This window comes from Indicator indicator, chromosome 2 (assembly GCF_027791375.1).
Source record: "Indicator indicator isolate 239-I01 chromosome 2, UM_Iind_1.1, whole genome shotgun sequence".
In the NCBI taxonomy this organism is placed as follows: domain Eukaryota; kingdom Metazoa; phylum Chordata; class Aves; order Piciformes; family Indicatoridae; genus Indicator; species Indicator indicator.
In genome coordinates, this window is record NC_072011.1 from 59,005,864 (window position 1) to 59,025,652 (window position 19,789).

Sequence of the window (19,789 nt, forward strand, 5' to 3'; positions counted from 1 at the left end):
TGGGGTTGCCAGCACTTGTGCAGTGGATCTAAACTCCTGTTGCAATGGAACATATGCCAACTCCATCTTCATTTCAAAACCTGGCAAGTCAGCCTGAAGTGGCAGTACTGAAATGTCAGAGTAAATACCTGAGCTGACCAGGAGTGCTGGAACTCAGAGGCTAGGAAGTCCATCTGACCCTAATAGCTCTTCATATTATATTCTGTTTTGTTTGTCAGATATTTTTAAAGAACTGGACCTGCCATTGGTAGTGCTCACTTGTAGAATCATAGAATCTTACAATTTCTTTGGTTTGAAAAGACCTCTAAGATCATCAAGTCCAACTGTCAGCCTAAGGCCGCCGTGGCTGTGAAACCATGTCTCAAAGTGCCATGGCCACATGTTTCTGGAACTCCTCCAGGGATGGGGACACCACCACCTCCCTGGGCAGCCTGTTCCAATGCCTGACCACTCTTGCAGAAAATAAATGTTTTTCTCCTATCAAACCTAAACCTCCCCTGGCACAATTTCAGGCTGTTTCCTCTCGTACTATCACCTGATACTCCAACTCTTTTTCAGGTAGCTGTAAACATCAGTGAGGTCACTCCACAGCCTCTGTTTCTCCAGAACAACCAACCCCAGTTTCATCAGCCACTCCTCACCAGACCTGTTCTCCAGACCCTTCACCAGCTTTGTTGTCCTTCTCTGGACACACTCCAGCACTTCAATGTCTTTCTTGGAGTGAGGACCCCAAAACTAACAGTACTTGAGGTGCAGCCTCACCAGTGATGGGTACAAGGGCACAATCATTTCTCTACTCCTGCTGGCCACTATAAATGCAGTGTGCATCTAGACATTCCTTTTAAGAGCCACTTAAAAACCCTTGCAGAAATCATTATTCATCTGGGACAGGACAGAGCTTAAGAGAAACAAGCCAGCTGTGCTTTTTTTTTTTGACAGCCATATGTTGATCATCTGAAACACACAGTGATTGTTGCAAGTTTGTGTACCATGAATAAGGAAAATGTTCAGCCTTGTCCTGATAAAGCTACAATATGGGAAAACAAGCCCTCTGCTGCTGCAAAGTTTAGTGGCCACAAGTGCCTCTTTCAAAGCACATTTTAGAAGAAACTCCCTCACTGAAAGGGTTCTCAAAGACTGGAACAGGCTCCCCAGGGAGGTGGGTGAATCCCCATCCCTGAAGGTGTTTAAGAGTTGCAGAGATGTGGTGCTGAGGGACATGGTTTAGCACCAGCCTTGGCAGAGTTAGAGAATGGTTGGGCTCTGTGATCTTAAAGGTCTTTTCCATACAAAATGACTCTGTGATTATTTTCCCTTCCTCTGCTGGAATGGGCACACAAGCTGAATCAAGAGTTTGTTCTGATCTAGTAGGACATTGCATCCTTCCCTCCTGTGGCTCTGATCATAGGGATGAGGAAAAGTTCTCTCCTACTTGGCTAAAAGTTGGAGTGTGAGGAGAGTGACAGAGACAGGAAAGAACTCTCCTTCTCATGGGTAGAAGCAATTAGAATCTGAGGATCAAACGGAGAGGACAGTCATTGCTGGGGCCAGGAAGGGAGCAGAATGCACAGTTCAGCTCTAGCACTGTAGTTTTAAAAAGGAAGAGGAAGGTCCTAAACAGTATGCAGGCAGCCCTGCTGCTGCTGTCAAGTGTGGTTGATGTTTGCAGTCAATGTGGTTTTCCACCAGCAGCTTATAAAAGCTGGAAATGTAAGCTATGACACAGTTGTTTGTTTGTTTGCTTGCTTTTCCCTGAAATATTATTTTGTCTGGCCAGTTCCTCTCTCCTAGGAGAGATGGTGGTGGAAAGCCTGGGTGCTCTGCTCCACAGGAACCTTTCCACAAGGTGAGCACATATCACCTACAACACATCCATGGATGTTTGTGAGGGGCCAGCAGCGATGGTGGTTCTTGACTCTGGAAACTGCTGACATGCTTACAGCATGGTTGGCTCCATATAGTCAAAGTCTTTCTGCCATTACCACCTTTTTATTCCTTAGGAGATGGCCAAGGCAGCTTCTGAATGCACTCCAGAGAGCATGGACAGTGAAGATGTGCTTTTCATGCTGTATACCTCGGGCAGCACAGGGAAACCTAAAGGAATTGTTCACTCCCAGGCTGGCTACCTGCTGTATGCTGCTCTCACTCACAAGGTAACTCAGCTGCATCCTCTGGAAGGGGTTCCCTGACCTTCCAGCAGTGTTAACAAGAGGGATTTGGGCTGGGGAGAGATGCTGTATTCTGTTTGCTACCTGATTGGCTTATTCATAGAATCATAGAGTGGTTTGAGTTGGAAGGAAGATCATCTAGTTCCAAACCCCCTGCCATGGGCAGGGACACCTTCTGCTAGACCAGGTTGCTCAAGGCCTCATCCAGCTTGGCCTTGAACACTTCCAGGGAGGGGGAATCCACAACCTCCCTGGGCAACCTGTTCCAGTGTCTCACCACCCTCCCTGGGAATAATTTCTTCCTAATAACTAGTCTAAATCTCCCCTCTTCCACATTAAAGCCATTCCCCCTCATCCTATCATTACAAACCTTATTGGGTGTGAATAAACTGAAACCTGTCTGAGAAGCTCTAATTAACCTTCATGATTTGTTCCTGGGGAATATAATTCTGTGCAAACCAGGGCCTAGAGTTATGGTGGAAGCTCCATCTCTGGAGACATTCAAAACCCTCCTGGACACGTTCTTGTGTGCCCTTTGTTAGGTGAACCTGCTTTGGCAGGGGAGGTTGGGCTTGATGATCTCCAGAGGTTCTTTCCAACCCCTACCATACTGTGATTCTGTGAAAGGAAGGAAAGAAACTGCAATTCTATTGCTACTTATGTGTTTAAAATGTGCTAGTGTTGCAGGCCAGAGTTTGCAGATGTTAAAGTGATGCAGTCCAGGTGAGTACTTTGCTGGTGTTGGCAACGTGGATGTTGCTGTAGTTTGTTTTTTTTTTTTTATCCTGCTGCAAGCCTCTTCTATTTCTGAGTGAATCTGGACTCCTAAAACAACCTCTTTGCATAGCACTTACCTGAACATCAACAATTACATTCTCACCCTGTGGTTGCACCTTTGCTGCTTTCCTGTGCTACCTAGGCTAGATGTTTAAACCTTCTTTCCCATGAAAATTAAAGGTCAAGGTAGCTGCTTTTTGAAGCTTCAGGTCTGAGCTCTGCATATGAAAAGGTAGCAGTGAGATGTAGAGAGGGCTGTGGTGAAGGATCTCCACCTGGCTGTAGTGGTATCACTCTGTAATCACATGGAATTCAGGCAGAGGATTTCTTTCTTCAGGCTGACAGTGGAATTTTTATGAGGTTTGACTGTGCAGGTGTCAGACTTCTCTGCATGAAGGATATTTCATCAGTTGGAAAAGGCCTTTAGGATCACATAGTCCAACCATTCTCTGAACTCTACTAAGGCTAGTGCTAAACCATGTCCCTCAGCACCACATCTGCCTCTTTTAACCACCTCCAGGGATGGGGATTCAACCACCTCCCTGGGCAGCCTGTTCCAGTCTTTGAGAACCCTTTCAGTCAAGAAGCTTCTTCTAATTTGCAACCTAAACCTTCCACGGTGCAGCTTGATGCCATTTCCTATCCTCCTATCACTTGTTACTAGGGAGAAGAGACCAACACTCACCTCACTTCAACCTCTTTTCAGGGAGTTGTACTGAGTAAGAAGCTCTCTCCTCAGCCTCCTCTTCTCCAGACTAAACAGTCCCAGTTCCCTCAGCTGTTCCTCAGAAGACCTTTTTTCCAGCATCTTGTTGCATCAGCTTTTTAAAGTGACAGCCTAATCTTCCAGGCATCTTTCTTTCTTAGCTCAGAAGGTAGATCCTGAACCCTGGTGCAGGCAGAGGAGGGAGGCACTTTATGCAGCTGCTGTCTCTTTAGGGCTACCTCAGAGCCTGGGAGAGAAAGGCACTCACAAATGTGAGATGAGAATTGGCTCTTCTAGAGAGTGATCAGTTGACCTGTGTGGCCTCTATGGTCTTTACACAGTCACCTGTGACAGTCTTGTCCCACATTCTTGAGGTTTTCTTATAGTTCTGATGCAGTTTTCTGCCATTTAAAACATAAGGCTAACTCTGCCTTGTGAGTTAGAACCTCTTCACCATATGGAAGAGGAGTTGGACTTAGAGTGGGAAGCATTTTCCATGATCAGGACAAGATAATGGAGTCTCTGAGACTTTTCTCTTGAAATTTGATGAGCAGGGACAGGGTAGCATCTGGCAAGTGATACACTGGCAGAGAGGCTGAGCAGCTAAGAACATTTCTCGTGGGCATCTCTCAGTGTCTCCAGCTTTTGGGCATCTCTCATTTTCTCCAGCTCTCTCATGGAAACCTGTTGATACAGGTGAGGTGTCTGAGCTGCTGAGGCTTGCCCCTTCCCTGCAGTTCAGACTCAGCTGTCCTACATAGACTGCCTGAGGTATCCAGGGCTCTGGGCTTTGCTTGTAGCTTAGTTGCTCCAATCTGAGGAGCTGCTGGTACAGCCATGCTCTCTGTATGTTTGCACTAGCAGTCAGGAGCCTGGGAGCCCTGGAACTGTTCCTTCTGACTTGCTTCCTCACCTTGGGCTGGCCTTTGTGCTGCTGTGTGCTGTGTGCTTGGCTGCACTTGCCCTGTGTGCTGTCTTGCTCCCATTCCAGCACCTCACCTTTGAAGCTCTTTGCTCCTGCCAAAGGGAAGTCAGCTGGCCTTACATTTATCTTTGCAGTATGTATTTGACTACCAGCAAGGTGATGTCTTTGGCTGTGTGGCTGACATTGGCTGGATCACAGGACATAGCTATGTTGTGTATGGACCACTCTGCAATGGAGCCACCTCTGTCCTGTTTGAAAGCACTCCAGTGTACCCTGACCCAGGTGAGGAAGTGCTCAACAAAGGTTTGGCTAGAGATGGCAGTGGGACAAAGGAGATTTAGACAACGATTCAGTATAACCTGCCTGCTCAGGGGAGGAAAGCTCCATTGCTTTGGAACATGTGTCTGTAGAACTGAATCACAGAATGTTTCAGCTGAAAAAGACCTCTAAGATCAAGTCCAGCCATCAACCTAAGACCACCATGGCCATCAAACCATGTCCCAAAGTGCCATGGCCACACATTTCTTGAACACCTCCAGGGACAGTGACTCCACCACCTCCCTGGGCAGCCTGTTCCAATGCCTGACCACTCTTGCAGGAAAGAAATTTTCCCTCCTATCCAACCTAAACCTCCCCTGGCACAGTTTCAGGCCATTTCCTCTCATTCTATCACCTGATACTGGGGAGAAGAGACCAACCCCACCTCAGTTCTACCTCCATTCAGGGAGCTGTAGAGAGCAATGAGGTCTACCCTCAGCCTCCTCTTCTCCAGACCAAAAAATTCAGGTCCCCCAGCCACTCCTCACCAGACCTGTTCTCCAGCTTCACCAGCTTTGTTGCCCTTCTCTGGACCCTCTCCAGCACCTCAATGTCTTTCTTGTAGTGAGGGGGCCAATGCTGAACCCAGTATTCAAAGCACAGCTCCACCAGTGATCATACAGGGGCATGATCACATCCCTGGTCCTGCTGGCCACATATTCCTGATCCAGGCCAGGATGCTGGTGGCCTTCTTGGCCACCTGAGCACAATGCAGGCTCATGTTCAGAGGGCTGTAAATCAACACCCTCAGATCCTTTTCTGCCAGGCAGCTTTCCAGCCACTCTGCCCTAAGCCTGGAGTGTTTCCTGGGGCTGCTGTGACTCAAGTGCAGGACCTGGCACTTGGCCTTGTTACATCTCATACAACTGACCTCAGCCCATTGATCCAGCCTGTCCTGATCCTTCTGCAGAGTCTTCCTACCCTCCAGCAGATCAACATTCCTACCCAATTTAGTGTCATCTACAAACATACTGAGGGTGCACTTAATCCCCTCATCCAGACTAGTAATAAAGATATTGAAGAGAACTGGCCCCAGCAGCGAGCCCTGGAGAAGACCTTTTGTGACTAGCTGCCAACTGGATTTAACTTCATTGCCAGCACTCTTTGGGCCCAGCCATCCAGGCAGTTTTTCACCCAGCAAAGTCTCCACCAATCCAATCCATGAGGGGGCAGTTTCTCCAGAAGGATGCTGTGGGAAACGGTGTCAAAGGCTTTAGTAAAGTCTGGCTAAACAACATCCACAGCCTTTCCTTCATCCTCTAAGCATGTCACCTTGTCACTAAAGAAGATCAAGATGCCAAGGAGAATGCAGGGATCCATGCTGACTAGGCCTGATCATCTTGTCTGTGATGTTCAGGAATATCCAGGGTGGAAAAAAAAAAAAAAACAAATCAACTTGCTCTTGGTTTTGCTCTGTCCTCTCTGTAGACACAGCTCTAACTTTGGTCCTGCTGTGGCAGGGGGGTTGGGCTCAATGATCTCCGGAGGTGCCTTCCAACCCCTAACATCCTGTGATCCTGTGATCCTGTTCATCTTTCTGCTGAGCTTGTGTGTCAGCATTTCAGTGGTAGGAGATAAAAAAAGCTGTTTGTGGTGTTGCAGGTCGTTACTGGGAAGTGGTGCAAAGGTTGAAAATTAATCAGTTTTATGGAGCACCAACGGCCATCCGCTTGCTGCTCAACTATGGAGAGGAGTGGGTGAAGAAATATGACAGATCTTCCTTGAAGACCTTGGGATCAGGTAAGGGGTGGGGAATCTTCATCTGGAAAAAAAAAAAAAAGACACAAGGGCTTCTACTCTGCTCTGGGAGATCCCACCTGGAGTACTGCATCCAGTTCTGGAGCCCCTATTACAAGAGGGATCTGGACATGCTGGAACGTGTACAGAGAAGGGCCATGAGGATGAGCAGAGGGCTGGAGCTCCTCTGCTATGGAGACAGACTAAGAGAGTTGGGGCTGTTCAGTCTGGAGAGAAGGCTCTGAGGAGACCTTGTTGTGGCCTTCCAGTATCTGGAGGGAGCCTACAAGAAAGCTGGGGAGGGACTTTTTAGGATCTCAGGTAGTAGCAGAACTAGGGGGAATGGAACAAAGCTGGAAGTGGGGAGATTCAGACTGGAAGTGAGGAAGAAGTTCTTCACCATGAGAGTGGTTGTGTCAGTGAGAGCCTGGAATGGGTTGTCCAGGGAGGTGGTTGAGGCCCCATCCCTGGAGGTGTTTAAGGCCAGGCTGGATGAGGCTCTGGCCAGCCTGATCTATTGTGAGGTGTCCCTGCCCATGGCAGGGAGGTTGAAACTAGATGATCCTTGGGGTCCCTTCCAACCCTGACTGATTCTATGATTCTAGATGGTGAAATGAAGAAGCTCAACTGACCAGATGGGATGTGGTTAAAAATAGATGATAAAGCAGGCTCCCTGCCTGGCTTTTCAGATATTTTCTCAGCAGAAGGAGAAACAAACTGAAGTTGGGGCCATTGAACCTTAGTGTAATTGCCTATTTCCTAGCTCATTTGGCAGGATCCCATTCTTTGCTAAAAAGATTTATCCAATAGTGAATGACATCATTTGGAATTTTGCTGGCATTTTGCTGGATCCAAGCAGTATTTTCCTGCATTGTTTGGGATTCTAGAGGCTCTTATACGTGACCTGCATTAATTAGTTACATTCAGTGATATTTATTGTTTGCCTTTTGGTCTTTCTCTAAAAATCAGTCCTCAGTTCACAGTATAGTAGGGGTTGGAAGTGACCTCTGAAGATCATCTAGACTGTCCCCTTCTGCAGGGAGCAGGATCACCCAGAGTCAATCACACAGGAACATGCCCATGCAGGTTTGAAATGCCTCCAGAGATGGAGACTCCACAACCTCTCTGGGCAGCCTGCTCCAGTGCTCAGGCACCCTCAGAGTGAAAAACTTCTTCCTCAGGTTTACATGGAACCTCCTGTGTTCCAGGTGGTGTCCATTGCCCCTTGTCCTGTCACTGACACCACTGAGAAGAGCCTGGCTCCATCCTCCTGACGCTCACCCTGTAGCTATTAATCAACATGAATGAGATCCCCCTCAGTCTCTTCTTCTCCAGTTTAAACAGCCCCAGCTCTCTCAGCCTCTCCTTGTTAGAGAGATGTTCCAGTCCCTCAGCATCTTAGGGGCTCTGGACACTCTCCAGTAGTTCCTTGTCCTTCTTGAGCTGGGGAGCTCAGAACTGGACATAGTATTCCAGATGCTGCTGCACCAGGGCACAGCAGAGGCTGGCCATGCTCTTCTTAATGCATGACAGGAGACCATTGGCCTACTTGGCCGTGAGTGCACATTTTTGGCTCATGGTGAACTTGTCCATCAGCACTCCCAGGTCCTTTTCCCTAAAGCTGCTCTCCAGCAGGTCAGCCCCCAACCTGTACTGATCCATGGGGCTGTTCTTCCCCAGATGCAGGACTCTACACCTGCCCTTGTTGACTTTTGTTTGGTTTCTTCCACCCGACTCTCCAGCCTGTCCAGGTCAGGGGAGACAGCAGCACAGCCTGACAGGGTGTCAGCTGCTCCTCCCAGCTCTTTCCATGAGAGCACTGCAGAGCCTTGCACAGACCAGCAAAAATACTGTTAGCACTCTGCTGAAGGACCATGCATACAGTGTGATGTGCACCAAAGGGGAGGCTGAACTGCCTGCAACCCCCTGAGGCTGAAGTTGATTCCTGTGGTAGTTTCAGGCTGTGCCTTGAAAATTTTCCACAGATCTTGAACAGAAAGTAGTAGAATGGAAACAAATCACCATTGGATGTGAAAAGGAAAATAATGATAAGTTCTAAATAACCCCATTGGACAGATAACAAACAAAACTTAGAGCTGTGAACTAACTTTCTCTCTTTTCAGCTTCCTTGTTCTACCAGATACTAGCTCTGGCTGCTGCTGGTTTGCTGACCTTGGCTGCGTTGCTTTGTTGTAGCTGAGTATTAACAAACAACTCTCTGCTCTTTCTCTTGTCCTGTGTGTACAGGGGGGTAGGAAAAGGAGCAGGGAAGGGGAAGCTATTAGTAGCCCCCTGGTTTTTGCCAGGGGGGTTCCTGTGTTGTTTATAAATTGCACATATATGTAAATATTGTACATTTTGTACATATTCATTGCTTGTAGTTTTGCTTGTGCATGCAGCTTCATTTGCTTCCAGCTGAGCTGGTCTGGCAATCTTGGGGGGAATTTTCAACCCAGCAACACTTCCTTTCTTCTTTTGGCCTAGTGGGAGAGCCCATCAACAACGAAGCTTGGCAGTGGTTCTACCATGTGGTGGGAGAAGGGCGCTGCACCCTTGTGGACACGTGGTGGCAGACAGGTAAAATGCATCCTTGGGGAGCCTGGGGGGCCCTGACTGTGTATAGGTTCCTGGTGGCTAGAGAAGGAATGTTACAGAATCATTGAATTACAGGGTTGTAAAGGACTCCCAGAGATCATCTAGTCCAGTCCTCCTGCTAGAGCAGGGTCACCTAGATCAGGTTGCCCAGGAACGTGTCCAGGTAGGTTTGCGATCTCTCCAGAGAAGGAGACTCCACAACTTCTCTGGGCAGCCTGTTCCAGCACTCTGTCCCCCTCTCAGGGAAGAAGTTTTTCCTCATGTTTCATTGAAACATCCTGTGTTCCAGTTTGTGCGCATTGCCCCTTGTCCTGTCCCTGGAAACATTTCAATTCAAGCCCAACAAGTCTGTCTGGTGTGTAGAATAGCTTTTGAGATTTGCTGTGGACTTTCAGCAGACAACAGCTATGTGACAGCATCCAAAAGAAGTAGAAGTGTTGGATTTTTCTTTTTATCTTTTTCCTTCTAAATGTTCTTTGATATTTTGGATGACAGAAAATACCAAATTCTTTTAGAAATAGGAGGCAGAGGTTGAACTTCAGGACAGAGCTGGGAATAGGCAGCTTGACTTTAACCTCATTTTCAATTGTTTATTCCATTGTACTGATCTTGGTGTGGTCTTGTAATGAAAAGGCATTTAGAGCACAATGTATCCACAATCCCTGCTTAGGTCTGCTTTGTTTCCCTTCCTGGGAATGGTCAGAGGAGGGTGGAAAACTAAGCTGTTTAGTCAGAGGGACCTAGTGCAACTGCTCTGGTGGATTGGAAAGGAGTGAAGGCTTTACTGGCTGTGCATCAGGTGAGTAGGGGACAGTGGTTGTCACACAGCACCTTCTCCCAGGAGTGAGGTAGGATGCTGCAGTTACTTTGTAATGCCTGAAAAAAGAGCGTGCTTCTGTTCTGGCAACCTGTGTGGCCCAGCTCTGTGCAGCAGTTAAGGTTTGTTTTCCATTTACAACCCAGTGGACAGAGTGATTGGTCCTCACAGATCCCTCTCTGGTTAGAGCAGAGCTGATCCCTATCTCGTGCCTTCCCTGGCCAGCACCAGGGAGAGGCCACAGTGCTGCACTCTGCCTGGGGGGACTCTGCTGCACTTGAAGGAATCCTCCAGCTCCTTCCTCAGTACCTGCTCCACTCTTCTGGGCAATAACATTCAAGAGTTGCTAAAGGTGCCTTTCAATATGTCCTTCTCATGTTGTGAACCACTGTTTTTCACAGAGTCATGGCCTTAAAGGATGCAGCACAACTGCTGCTGTTCTGCTTCTGCTAAAAGAAAAAACCAAAACAACAAATAAACAAAACCAACCAACCAAACACCAAAAAAAAGCCCAAAACAAAATCCCCAAATGCATCCTATTACTTTCCTTTCCAATCTACCTGCTTCTGACTTCACCTTTATTCCTTCTAGCAAGCTCTTTCTTCAGGATCCCTCTGGCCCATCTCAGTGTGATGCAGTAGCCTCTGGCACAACGCAAAATTCCATTTCATACAGACCAGGCTTGCAGGCTCTTTTTATTTTTTCAGATTTGAAATAAAACCACCTCAGAGCGATAATGCTAACTACTGTCAACTACTGGTCTCTTAAGCCCTCTGGGATTCTCACATACTGAGCAGAAGGAAAGCTGCCTGGCTGGGTGTTATGTGCTTTCCTCCTCACTGCTCCAAAATAAAACAGAATGATGGAGCTGAAAACTCTTTTTTTGCCCTAAATATTTTTTTGTTAGCCTTCAGTTAATTGACACAAGCAACATTTACTCAGCACAAATACAGGCTGGGCAGTGACTGGCTGGAGAGCAACCCGGAGGAGAGGGACTTGGGGGTGCTGGTGGATGAGAAGCTCAACATGAGCTGTCAGTGTGCACTTGCAGCTCAGAAAGCCAACCAGAGCCTGGGCTGCATCAAGAGAAGTGTGGCCAGCAGGTCAAGGGAGTTGATGCTCCCCCTCTATTCTGCTCTGGTGAGACCCCACCTGGAGTACTGCGTCCAGTTCTGGAGCCCGTATTACAAGAGGGACCTGGACATGCTGGAACATGTCCAGAGAAGGGCCATGAGGATGAGCAGAGGGCTGGAGCTCTTCTCCTATGAGGACAGACTGAGAGAGGAGAAGTCTCCGAGGTGACCTTATTGTGGCCTTCCAGTATTTGAAGGGGCCTACAAGAAAGCTGGGGAGGGACTTTTCAGGATCTCAGGTAGTGACAGGACTAGGGGGAATGGAACAAAGCTGGAAGTGGGGAGGTTCAGACTGGACGTGAGGAAGAAGTTCTTCCCCATGAGAGTGCTGAGAGCCTGGAATGGGTTGTCCAGGGAGGTGGTTGAGGCCCTATCCCTGGAGGTGTTTAAGGCCAGGCTGGATGAGGCTCTAGCCAGCCTGATCTAGTGTGAGGTGTTGGAAATAGGTGATCCTTGAGGTCCCTTCCAACCCTGACTCATTCCATGATTCTAACTATGTGCATCTTTTATCTGCATTAGTGTCTAGAGTTTCCTCTGAAGTATGGGGTTCTATCTTGTATTAAACTGGATTTCTCCTGGGATTTTTGTGGCAACAGTTGTCAGGTGAGAGGTTAAAAAACGTTTGCTGGACAGTCTGAGAGCAGAGTCTGTGATCCCACCTTGAACCAGGCATAATTTTGCAGAAAAACACTTACCAGCTCCTGGAAGCATAAAATAATGATAAATATTCATTAAATTGATTTTGTTAGAATCAAGCTTTCTCCACAGTTGATGCTTGCAATAGAAGAGGAAGCCAATATTCATTAAACTGATTTTGTTAGAATCAAGCTTTCTCCACAGTTGATGCTTGCAATAGAAGAGGAAGCCAATATTCATTAAACTGATTTTGTTAGGATCAAACTTTCTCCACAGTTGATGCTTCCAATAGAAGAGGAAGCCAGATTAATCTTGGAAAAATGCTACATGCCACTGGAATTTAAATAGAGCACAGAGACAGTTTGATGGATGCTGGTGGTGGTCCTGCAGTGTCACCTCTCATACACAATTACAGTGTGGCTTGTTAATTGTGGTGTGGTGTGCAGCGTCCCCCATGGCGTGTTGCTTTCGGAAGCAGTAAGGTGTTGGCAGACAATAAAGCCTGGCAGGCATCAAGATTGGCAAATGGTTATTTCAGAATCCACTTAGAAGTCTTTGGAGGAGCACTGACAACTCATCCAAAGCAATTTAGTAAGGGCAAGTGTAGAGTCCTGCAGCTGGGAAGGAGTAACACCAGGCACCAGTACAGACTAGGAGTCATCCTGCTGGAAAACAGCTCTGTGGAGAAAGACCTTGGAGACCTAGTAGGCAGAAAGTTCTCCACGGGACAGCAATGTGGCCACAAGAGGGCAAATGGTATCCTGGGGTGCCTCAAGAAAAGTGTACCCAGCAGGTCTAGGGAGGTTCTCCTTCTCCTCTACTCTGTCCTGGTGAGACCACACCTGGAGCATTGTGTCCAGTTTTGGACTCCCCAGTTCAAAAGAGACAGAGACCTGCTGGAGAAAGTCCAACAGAGAGCCATGAGGATGATGAAGGGCCTGGAAATTCTGTCTTATGAGGAAAGGCTGAGACCTGGGGCTGTTTAGTCTTGAGAAGAGAAGGCTGAGAGGGGATTTTACTAATGTCTCTAAATATCTGAGGGGTGGGTGTCAAGTGGAGGGGGCCAATCTCTCTTTGGTAATAGCACAAGGAACAACAGCTGGAACACAGGAAGTTCCACCTCAACATGAGGAGAAACTTCTTTACCGTGAGGGTGCCAGAGCACTGGAACAGGCTGCCCAGGGGGGTTGTGGAGTCTCTTTCTCTGGAGACTTTCAAAAGCTGCCTGGATGTGTTCCTGTGTGACCTGCCCTAGGTGATCCTGCTCTGGCAAGGGGGTTGGACTTCAGAGATCCCTTCCAACCCCTACCATTCTATAACTCTATGATTCTAAGTAGTGTAGTATGAGCAGATGAGAGAGGAAAAAACCTCCTGTGGCTCTTACTGTTAAATATTAGGTAATACTGTACTCTGAATGACAGCAATGGAATCAGAGCTGTGAGCTTCAGGGGTAGTTCTTCACAGCAGGGATGAGACACTGGGTATTTTTACTTTTGCCATTGGTTTTTTGTTAAAGAAAAATGAAACAACAAAAGTACAGCTGTTCTAGGCAGATGTGAAGAAAAGCTGGTTGTTGGTTTTGAAAGATAGAAATTTAGACTGAGGCAGTGCTTCTGAGAGGAATTCCCCACGAAAGTGTCAGTCCAGTCCAATGTGTGTTGATCAAAACAATGATGATGGAGTCCATGTTCCACCCTGCTGCCAGGGCCCTTCACTCATGGCAGGGGGGAGCTTGTTTCAGTGCATCACCCTCTGGGCTCAGTCTCTGCTGTACTGGGTCTGGGTGGATTTGCCACTATGGTGATAGCATGGGCACAGGTAACATGGAAGCATGATTTTCTTCTGCCATCTCTGCCTCTGAAGATTAGAGGCAGAGATTAGAGTCAGTCTGTCTCTTAGATTCAACAAAGCCAAGTGCTGGGTCCTGCAATTGGATCACAACAACCCCATGCAATGCTTCAGGCTTGGGGCACAGTGTCTAGAAAGCTGCCTGTCAGAGAGGGACCTCAAGGTGTTGATAGGCAGCCAGTTGAACAGTCAGCCAGTGTGTGCCTAGGTAGCCAAGAAGGCCACCAGCATCCTTGTCTCTATCAGGAATAGTGTGACCAGCAGGACCAGGGAAGTGCTTGTCCCCTTGTACTCAGCACTGGTCAGGCCCAGGTTCAGTTTTGGGTCCCTCAATCCAAGAAAGACATTGAGGTGCTGGAGCAAGTCCAGTGAAGGACAATAAAGCTGGTGAAGGGTCTGAGAACAGGTCTGGTGAGGAGCAGGTGAGGGAAGTGGGGGTGTTTAGTCTGGAGAAACGGAGGCTGAGGGGGGACCTCAGCCTGTGCAACTCCCAATGGCCAAAAGTTGCACCATGAGAGGTTTAGGTTGGATATTAGAAGAAATTTCTTCACTGAAAGAGTTCCCAAACACTGCATTGGGTTCCCCAGGGAGGTGTTTGCAGAGATGTGATTTTGAGGGACATGGTTTAGCACCAGACTTGGTTTAGTTAGCTAGTGGTTGGACTTGATATTAAAGATCTTATCCAACCAAAATGATTCTGTGGTTCTATAATTCCTTCCAGTGGCTTTTTCTTGCAAGGTGGCTTTGAAATTCTCTTCTTTTTAACTAAGTAAAGCTGACGTTTGCTTTCACCTAGGATTGAATGGACCTCACATCATTTGTTTCTCACTACTCTTCCAGAAACTGGTGGTATCTGCATTGCCCCACGGCCTTCAGAGGAGAACGCTGAGATCGTTCCAGCTATGGCTATGAGACCTTTCTTTGGGATCGTACCGGTGCTGATGGATGAGAACGTGAGTTGAGGCTGTGCTGGGTGCCCCAAAGAGAAGCTGTTTCTGCCTTCATTACCTTTGTGATGGCAAAAGCACAGGATCCAGAGGGTATCTGTTCCTCCATTAAAATGGTAGAATAGATGAGCAATTTGTATTGTGAGCACATCTCAGATGTCCATACTGGTTACCAACTGGGTTTTGGAAGTTGTCTGCACATCTCTAGATCTTTTATGGTACTGATTAAGAGCTGCTGCCTCTGTTTATGAAAGAAGTCAGGAGTCACACAGCTCCTGGCAACCAAGGAGCTGACCTGTTGGAGCCTTGTATGGAACATCTAGAGACACTGCAAGACTGGAGCAGCCAGCGGGACTGGTGGAGTTTTCCAAAGGAAATTCAAGGCAGGAGGGCCTGCAGCTTTGTGTATCTGTGAGGAAACTGGCACTGGTCTGTGAAGCTGCGCAAGGTGATCCTCATTTGTGCTCCAGTGCTCTGTTAAACAGTAAAGCTTGGAATCTTCCCTTGGTAAGGGAATGTGGCAGTTAACAAAAGCCCAAGTGAAGGCAGGAGTCCCAGGCGCTTCCCTGCCAGCCTCATCCAGGCATCTCCTGGCTGCTTAGCACATCTTTGCTGGCATTGCCTTCTGAAGAATCACAGGACTCACTTTTCTTTCAGTCTTCTCAGCTGTGCTGCTGGCCTCCTCGGGGTGAGGAAGGCACGATACAGACCGTGTGTGATAGCTCCAGGAGGAAATTAATTTTCTCCACTGCTGGTCTGCAGAAAGCAACAGGGTGACCCTTGCCAGCTTGATGGATGCCACACAAGCCCTTCCTTATTCCTGTTGTGTTCACCTGATCATCTTTGCTGTGCTTGAACCTGCAGGGAAAGGTTATAGAGGGCAACGACGTGCCTGGTGCTCTCTGCATCGCCCAGCCATGGCCTGGCATGGCAAGAACAATCTATGGAGATCACCAGCGGTTTGTTGATGCCTATTTCAAAGCCTACCCAGGTAAGGAAAATGCCAAGGGAAGGCAGCTGGCACTGCACAGTATAAGCACTCCAAGGATTTTCAGTATTCCTTTGTGATATTTCTGTACCAGCCAGATCTTGGTTGCTGAGGGCTGTGTTTTGTGTTGCAAGGTCCTACTACTGGTCTTAGATACTGTTGACCTTTCTAGCTGGTAAGAGGGGAATACATTTCTGGGAAGATTTTAAAGCCTAAGTTTTAAAATCCAGATGTCTTTTTTGGGGGGGATCATTTGTGTCTCACTTGAAAATAAGCACAAGTTGGATGGGAAAGTACCTCCTGCATCACTGAATCTCACCCCTGCTGTCAGAGGCTATATTACAGCCTCCCTTTTAAACACATGGGCAGGTTGTATCTGGCAAGTAAACAGAACTGGCAGGGAAAGAAATTTTGTAGGAGATTGGACAAGACCACTGTTCTCACTTGGGGGAGCAACTGAAAGGTATTTGAAAGCTACAAGCTAGACAAGATTTAGACAATCCTGCAAAATGTACAGAATGGGTTGTAAGAGGAGAATGGGAAACTAGTGGAACCACAGAATGATTTAAGTTGCAAGGGACCTTAATGATCATCTAGTTCCAACCCTCCTGCCATGAGCAGGGACAACCTGCACTAGGACCAGGTTGATCAAGGCCCTGTCCAACCTGGCCTTGAACATTTCCAGGGAGGGGGCATTCACCACCTCCCTGGGCAACCTGTTCCAGTGTCTCACCACCCACAGTGGAAAGAATTTCTTCCTAATCTCCAGTCTAAATCTCCCCTCTTCCAGCCCAAAGCAATTCTCCCTCATCCTATCACTACAAGCCCTTGTCAAAAATTCTTCCCCAGCTTTCTTGTGGGCCCCCTTCAGGTACTGGAAGATTGCTGTAAGGTCTTCCCAGAGCCAACATCAGCTACTGTGTTGTGTTGCTGGACTTGGTTTTACTAGAGGGACATCAGCCACTGGTTGCTGCTGATTGCTGACAGTGATTTTGCCATCTTGGCAGAGAGCTGACCTCTGCTGAGTTTGCTGCTGCCCAGGTGCTCACGAGGAGCCAGCACAGCTCAAGCAGAACATACATAGAATCATAGAATCAGTCAGGGTTGGAAGGAACCACAAGGATCATCTAGTTCCAACCCCCCTGCCAAGGGCAGGGACACCTCACACTAGACATACTTTGGTGGTGACCTGGGTTAATGATTGGGTTTGAGTTTAAAGGTCTCTTCCAACCAAAATCCTTCTAAGGTTCCAGGATGAAGGTTGAGGTTGGCAGAGGGAAGTGGAAATGTGTGGCAGGCCACACAGCTGTATGCTGAGGAAGCTCTCTGAGCTGTCTGATCCACCCTACTCTACTTGCCATCGTGGAGCATGGGCTGTTCTGCACCAGAGCCCAAAGCAGTGCTTCCCAGCAGACTTCCTGCTGCTGACTACCCACCTGTCTGTGCTGTAGGTTACTACTTCACTGGGGATGGTGCTTACAGGACCAAGAAAGGCTACTACCAGATAACAGGGCGCATGGATGATGTCATTAACATCAGCGGACACCGGCTCGGCACCGCAGAGATAGAAGATGCGATGGTAAGTTGCAAGCAGGTGGAGGTCACTTGCCAGGGCCTCTCTCTGGGGCAGGGTGGTCCTTTCAAAGAAATGCTATGGATTTAAACCAATGCAAGGTCTCTTGTCTTCAGAACCCTGACAAACGTGTGAAAGCAAACAGCTCCCTTAATTAAGGAGACAACAAAATGGGCAAGTGAGTCACCACCATCAGCAGTCCCTGTGGGCTCACTGTCAGAGCTGTGTTGTCTCTCAGTGAGATACCCTTGCAGTTGTAATTTTAGATGCTGCTGGGGTCTCCATCAGGGATTGTTTCTCCTGTTTGATCATTCTCCTCTGCTAGCACTCACCCTCTCCTTCTCAAATCTGTGGTTCCTGCTCATCTGAGCAAGCTGAGCATGCCTGAGAATTCAGCTGGGTTAAACATGAAGCCACCTTGATTCGTGTCAGCCACAAAGCTAACCTGTCATTTTGGGAGAAAGTAATATTAAATGTTCAGGGAACTGAAAACAAAAACTCCTCACAGCATTTGTCTTCCAAGCTTGACCTGAATGTTTATTTCTGTGTTATCTGCCTTTGCATAAGGTACCTGTCTTGTGTAAGACAGATGAACTGGGAGCATGTTCATAGAATCATAGATTGGTTTGGGTTGGAAGAGACCTTAAAGATCATCTAGTTCCAGCCCCCTACCGTGGGCAGGGACACCTTCCACAAGACCAGGTTGATCAAGGCCTCATCCAGCCTGGTCTTGAACACTTCCATGGAGGGAGCATCCACAGCCTCCCTGGGCAACCTGTTCCAGTGTCTCACCACCCTCACTGGAAAGAATTTCTTCCTAATCTCCAGTCTAAATCTCCCCTCTTCCAGCTTCAAGCCATTCCCCCTTCTCCTATTACTGCAAGCCCTTGTCAGAAGTCCCTCCCCAGCTTTCTTGTGGGCCCCTTCAGGTACAGCAGGCCTCTCATAATGTCTCCCCAGAGCCTTCTCTTCTCCAGACTTGAATAGCCCCAACTCTCACAGCCTGTCCCCCTAGAGGAGGTGCTGAGAAAACTGAGCTGTGGTCTTGTGGCACACAGGGGCCTACTTTTCCCTCTGTGAGTAATTTTTTGGTGTCTGTGTGGGTTTCTGACCATCCGTTTAGGATGCAGTTCTTCTTCCATCTGTGCCCATGCATGCATGGGCATATGCAAATATATTAATATGTTTAGATTGCTCTGTGATGTTTTTTTCTTGCATATTTTAATCTAAGATAGCCTCATCCAGGCTTTGGTGTGGGATCCAGATACGCAGTTTCTTCCGATCTTTGCACCCCAATTGTCTTCTTACTGCTGAAGAATGTTTAATTAAACTCTGAAGTGTGATAGAATAAATCAATGTTGTGCAGCATAATAATAAAGACATGCACTTGGGAAAATAATTCTTCTCCTGTTCTAGGATGATCATAGACTCATTAAGGTTGGAAAAGACCTCTAAGGTTATCAAGTCCAACCATCTACCAAACACCTTTCTGAGCACTAGACCATATACCAAGGTGCCACATCTGTTTGTTTTTTGAACACCTCCGAGGATGGTGACTCCACCACCTCCCTGGGCAGCCTGCTCCAATGCCTGACCACTCTTGCAGGAAAGAATTCTTCCTAATACCCAACCTAAACCTCCCCTGGTGCAGCTTGAGGCCATTACCTCTTGTCCTGTCTTTAGTTACTTTGGAGAAGAGGCCAACACCAGCCTCACTTCAACCTCCTTTCAGGTAGCTGTAGGGAGCAATATAGTTTTCTCTCAGGCTCTTCTTCTTCCTCAGGCGAACCAATCCCAGCTCCCTCAGCCTCTCCTCATAAGACTTGTTCTCCAAACACCTCATCAGCTTTGTTTCCCTTCTCTGGACCCACTCCAGGACCCACTCCAGCACCTCAGTGTCTTTCTTACATTGCAGTGCCCAACATTTGGCACAGTACTTGAGTTGTGGCCTCACCAGTGAGGGAGCCTGATCCTTTTTGCCTTCTGGTATGCTTTGGGCACTTACACACACCAGTCAAATGTGGACTGTGATCATAGAATCTCAGGGTTTGGAATGGACCTCTGAAGAACATCTAGTCCAACCCCCTGCTAGCTCAGGAACACATTCAGGTGGGTTTGGAATGCCTCTAGAGGTGGAGACTCCACAACCTCTCTGGGCAGCCTGGTCCAGGGCTCTTCCACCCTCAAAGTGAAGAATTTTTTCCTTATATTTACACTGAATCTCCTGTGTCCCAGTTTGTGTCCATTGCCCCTTGTCCTGTCACTGGACACCACTGAGAAGACTCTGGCTCCATTCTTCTGACTCCCACCCTTTAGCTATTGATCATCATGAATGAGATCCCCCCTCAGTCTCCTCTTCTCCAGGCTGAACAGCCCCAGCTCTCTCAGCCTCTCCTCATAAGGTTCCAGTCACCACCTGGGACTGTAGGGATGCACACACAGGAGTACAGTCAACAAAGAGAAAGCAGGTTTCCAGCTGGAGCAGATTCTCTGGGGTGTGCATCAGGCCTTGCAAGTACATGTACCAGGACTTACCTGTCTGTTTAAAAGCAGGGCTCATCCAGTCAGTCAATGCTACTCCCAGAGACATGGCCATGACTACCAACTGTCCATCCAGTAGC

At 47.8% G+C, this 19,789-nt stretch overlaps 1 protein-coding gene across 1 annotated transcript in view; it reads left to right on the forward strand.

Moving 5' to 3' along the window:
* ACSS1 (acyl-CoA synthetase short chain family member 1) overlaps nucleotides 1-19,789 on the forward strand; it is a 46,947-nt gene that overhangs the window by 21,612 nt on the left and 5,546 nt on the right. Inside the window, exons 5-11 of the mRNA XM_054397373.1 lie at nucleotides 2,001-2,153; nucleotides 4,711-4,858; nucleotides 6,497-6,634; nucleotides 9,116-9,208; nucleotides 14,501-14,613; nucleotides 15,472-15,598; nucleotides 17,047-17,174. Coding sequence (XP_054253348.1) covers nucleotides 2,001-2,153; nucleotides 4,711-4,858; nucleotides 6,497-6,634; nucleotides 9,116-9,208; nucleotides 14,501-14,613; nucleotides 15,472-15,598; nucleotides 17,047-17,174 — 900 coding nt within the window. The remainder of the gene's footprint in view (nucleotides 1-2,000; nucleotides 2,154-4,710; nucleotides 4,859-6,496; nucleotides 6,635-9,115; nucleotides 9,209-14,500; nucleotides 14,614-15,471; nucleotides 15,599-17,046; nucleotides 17,175-19,789) is intronic.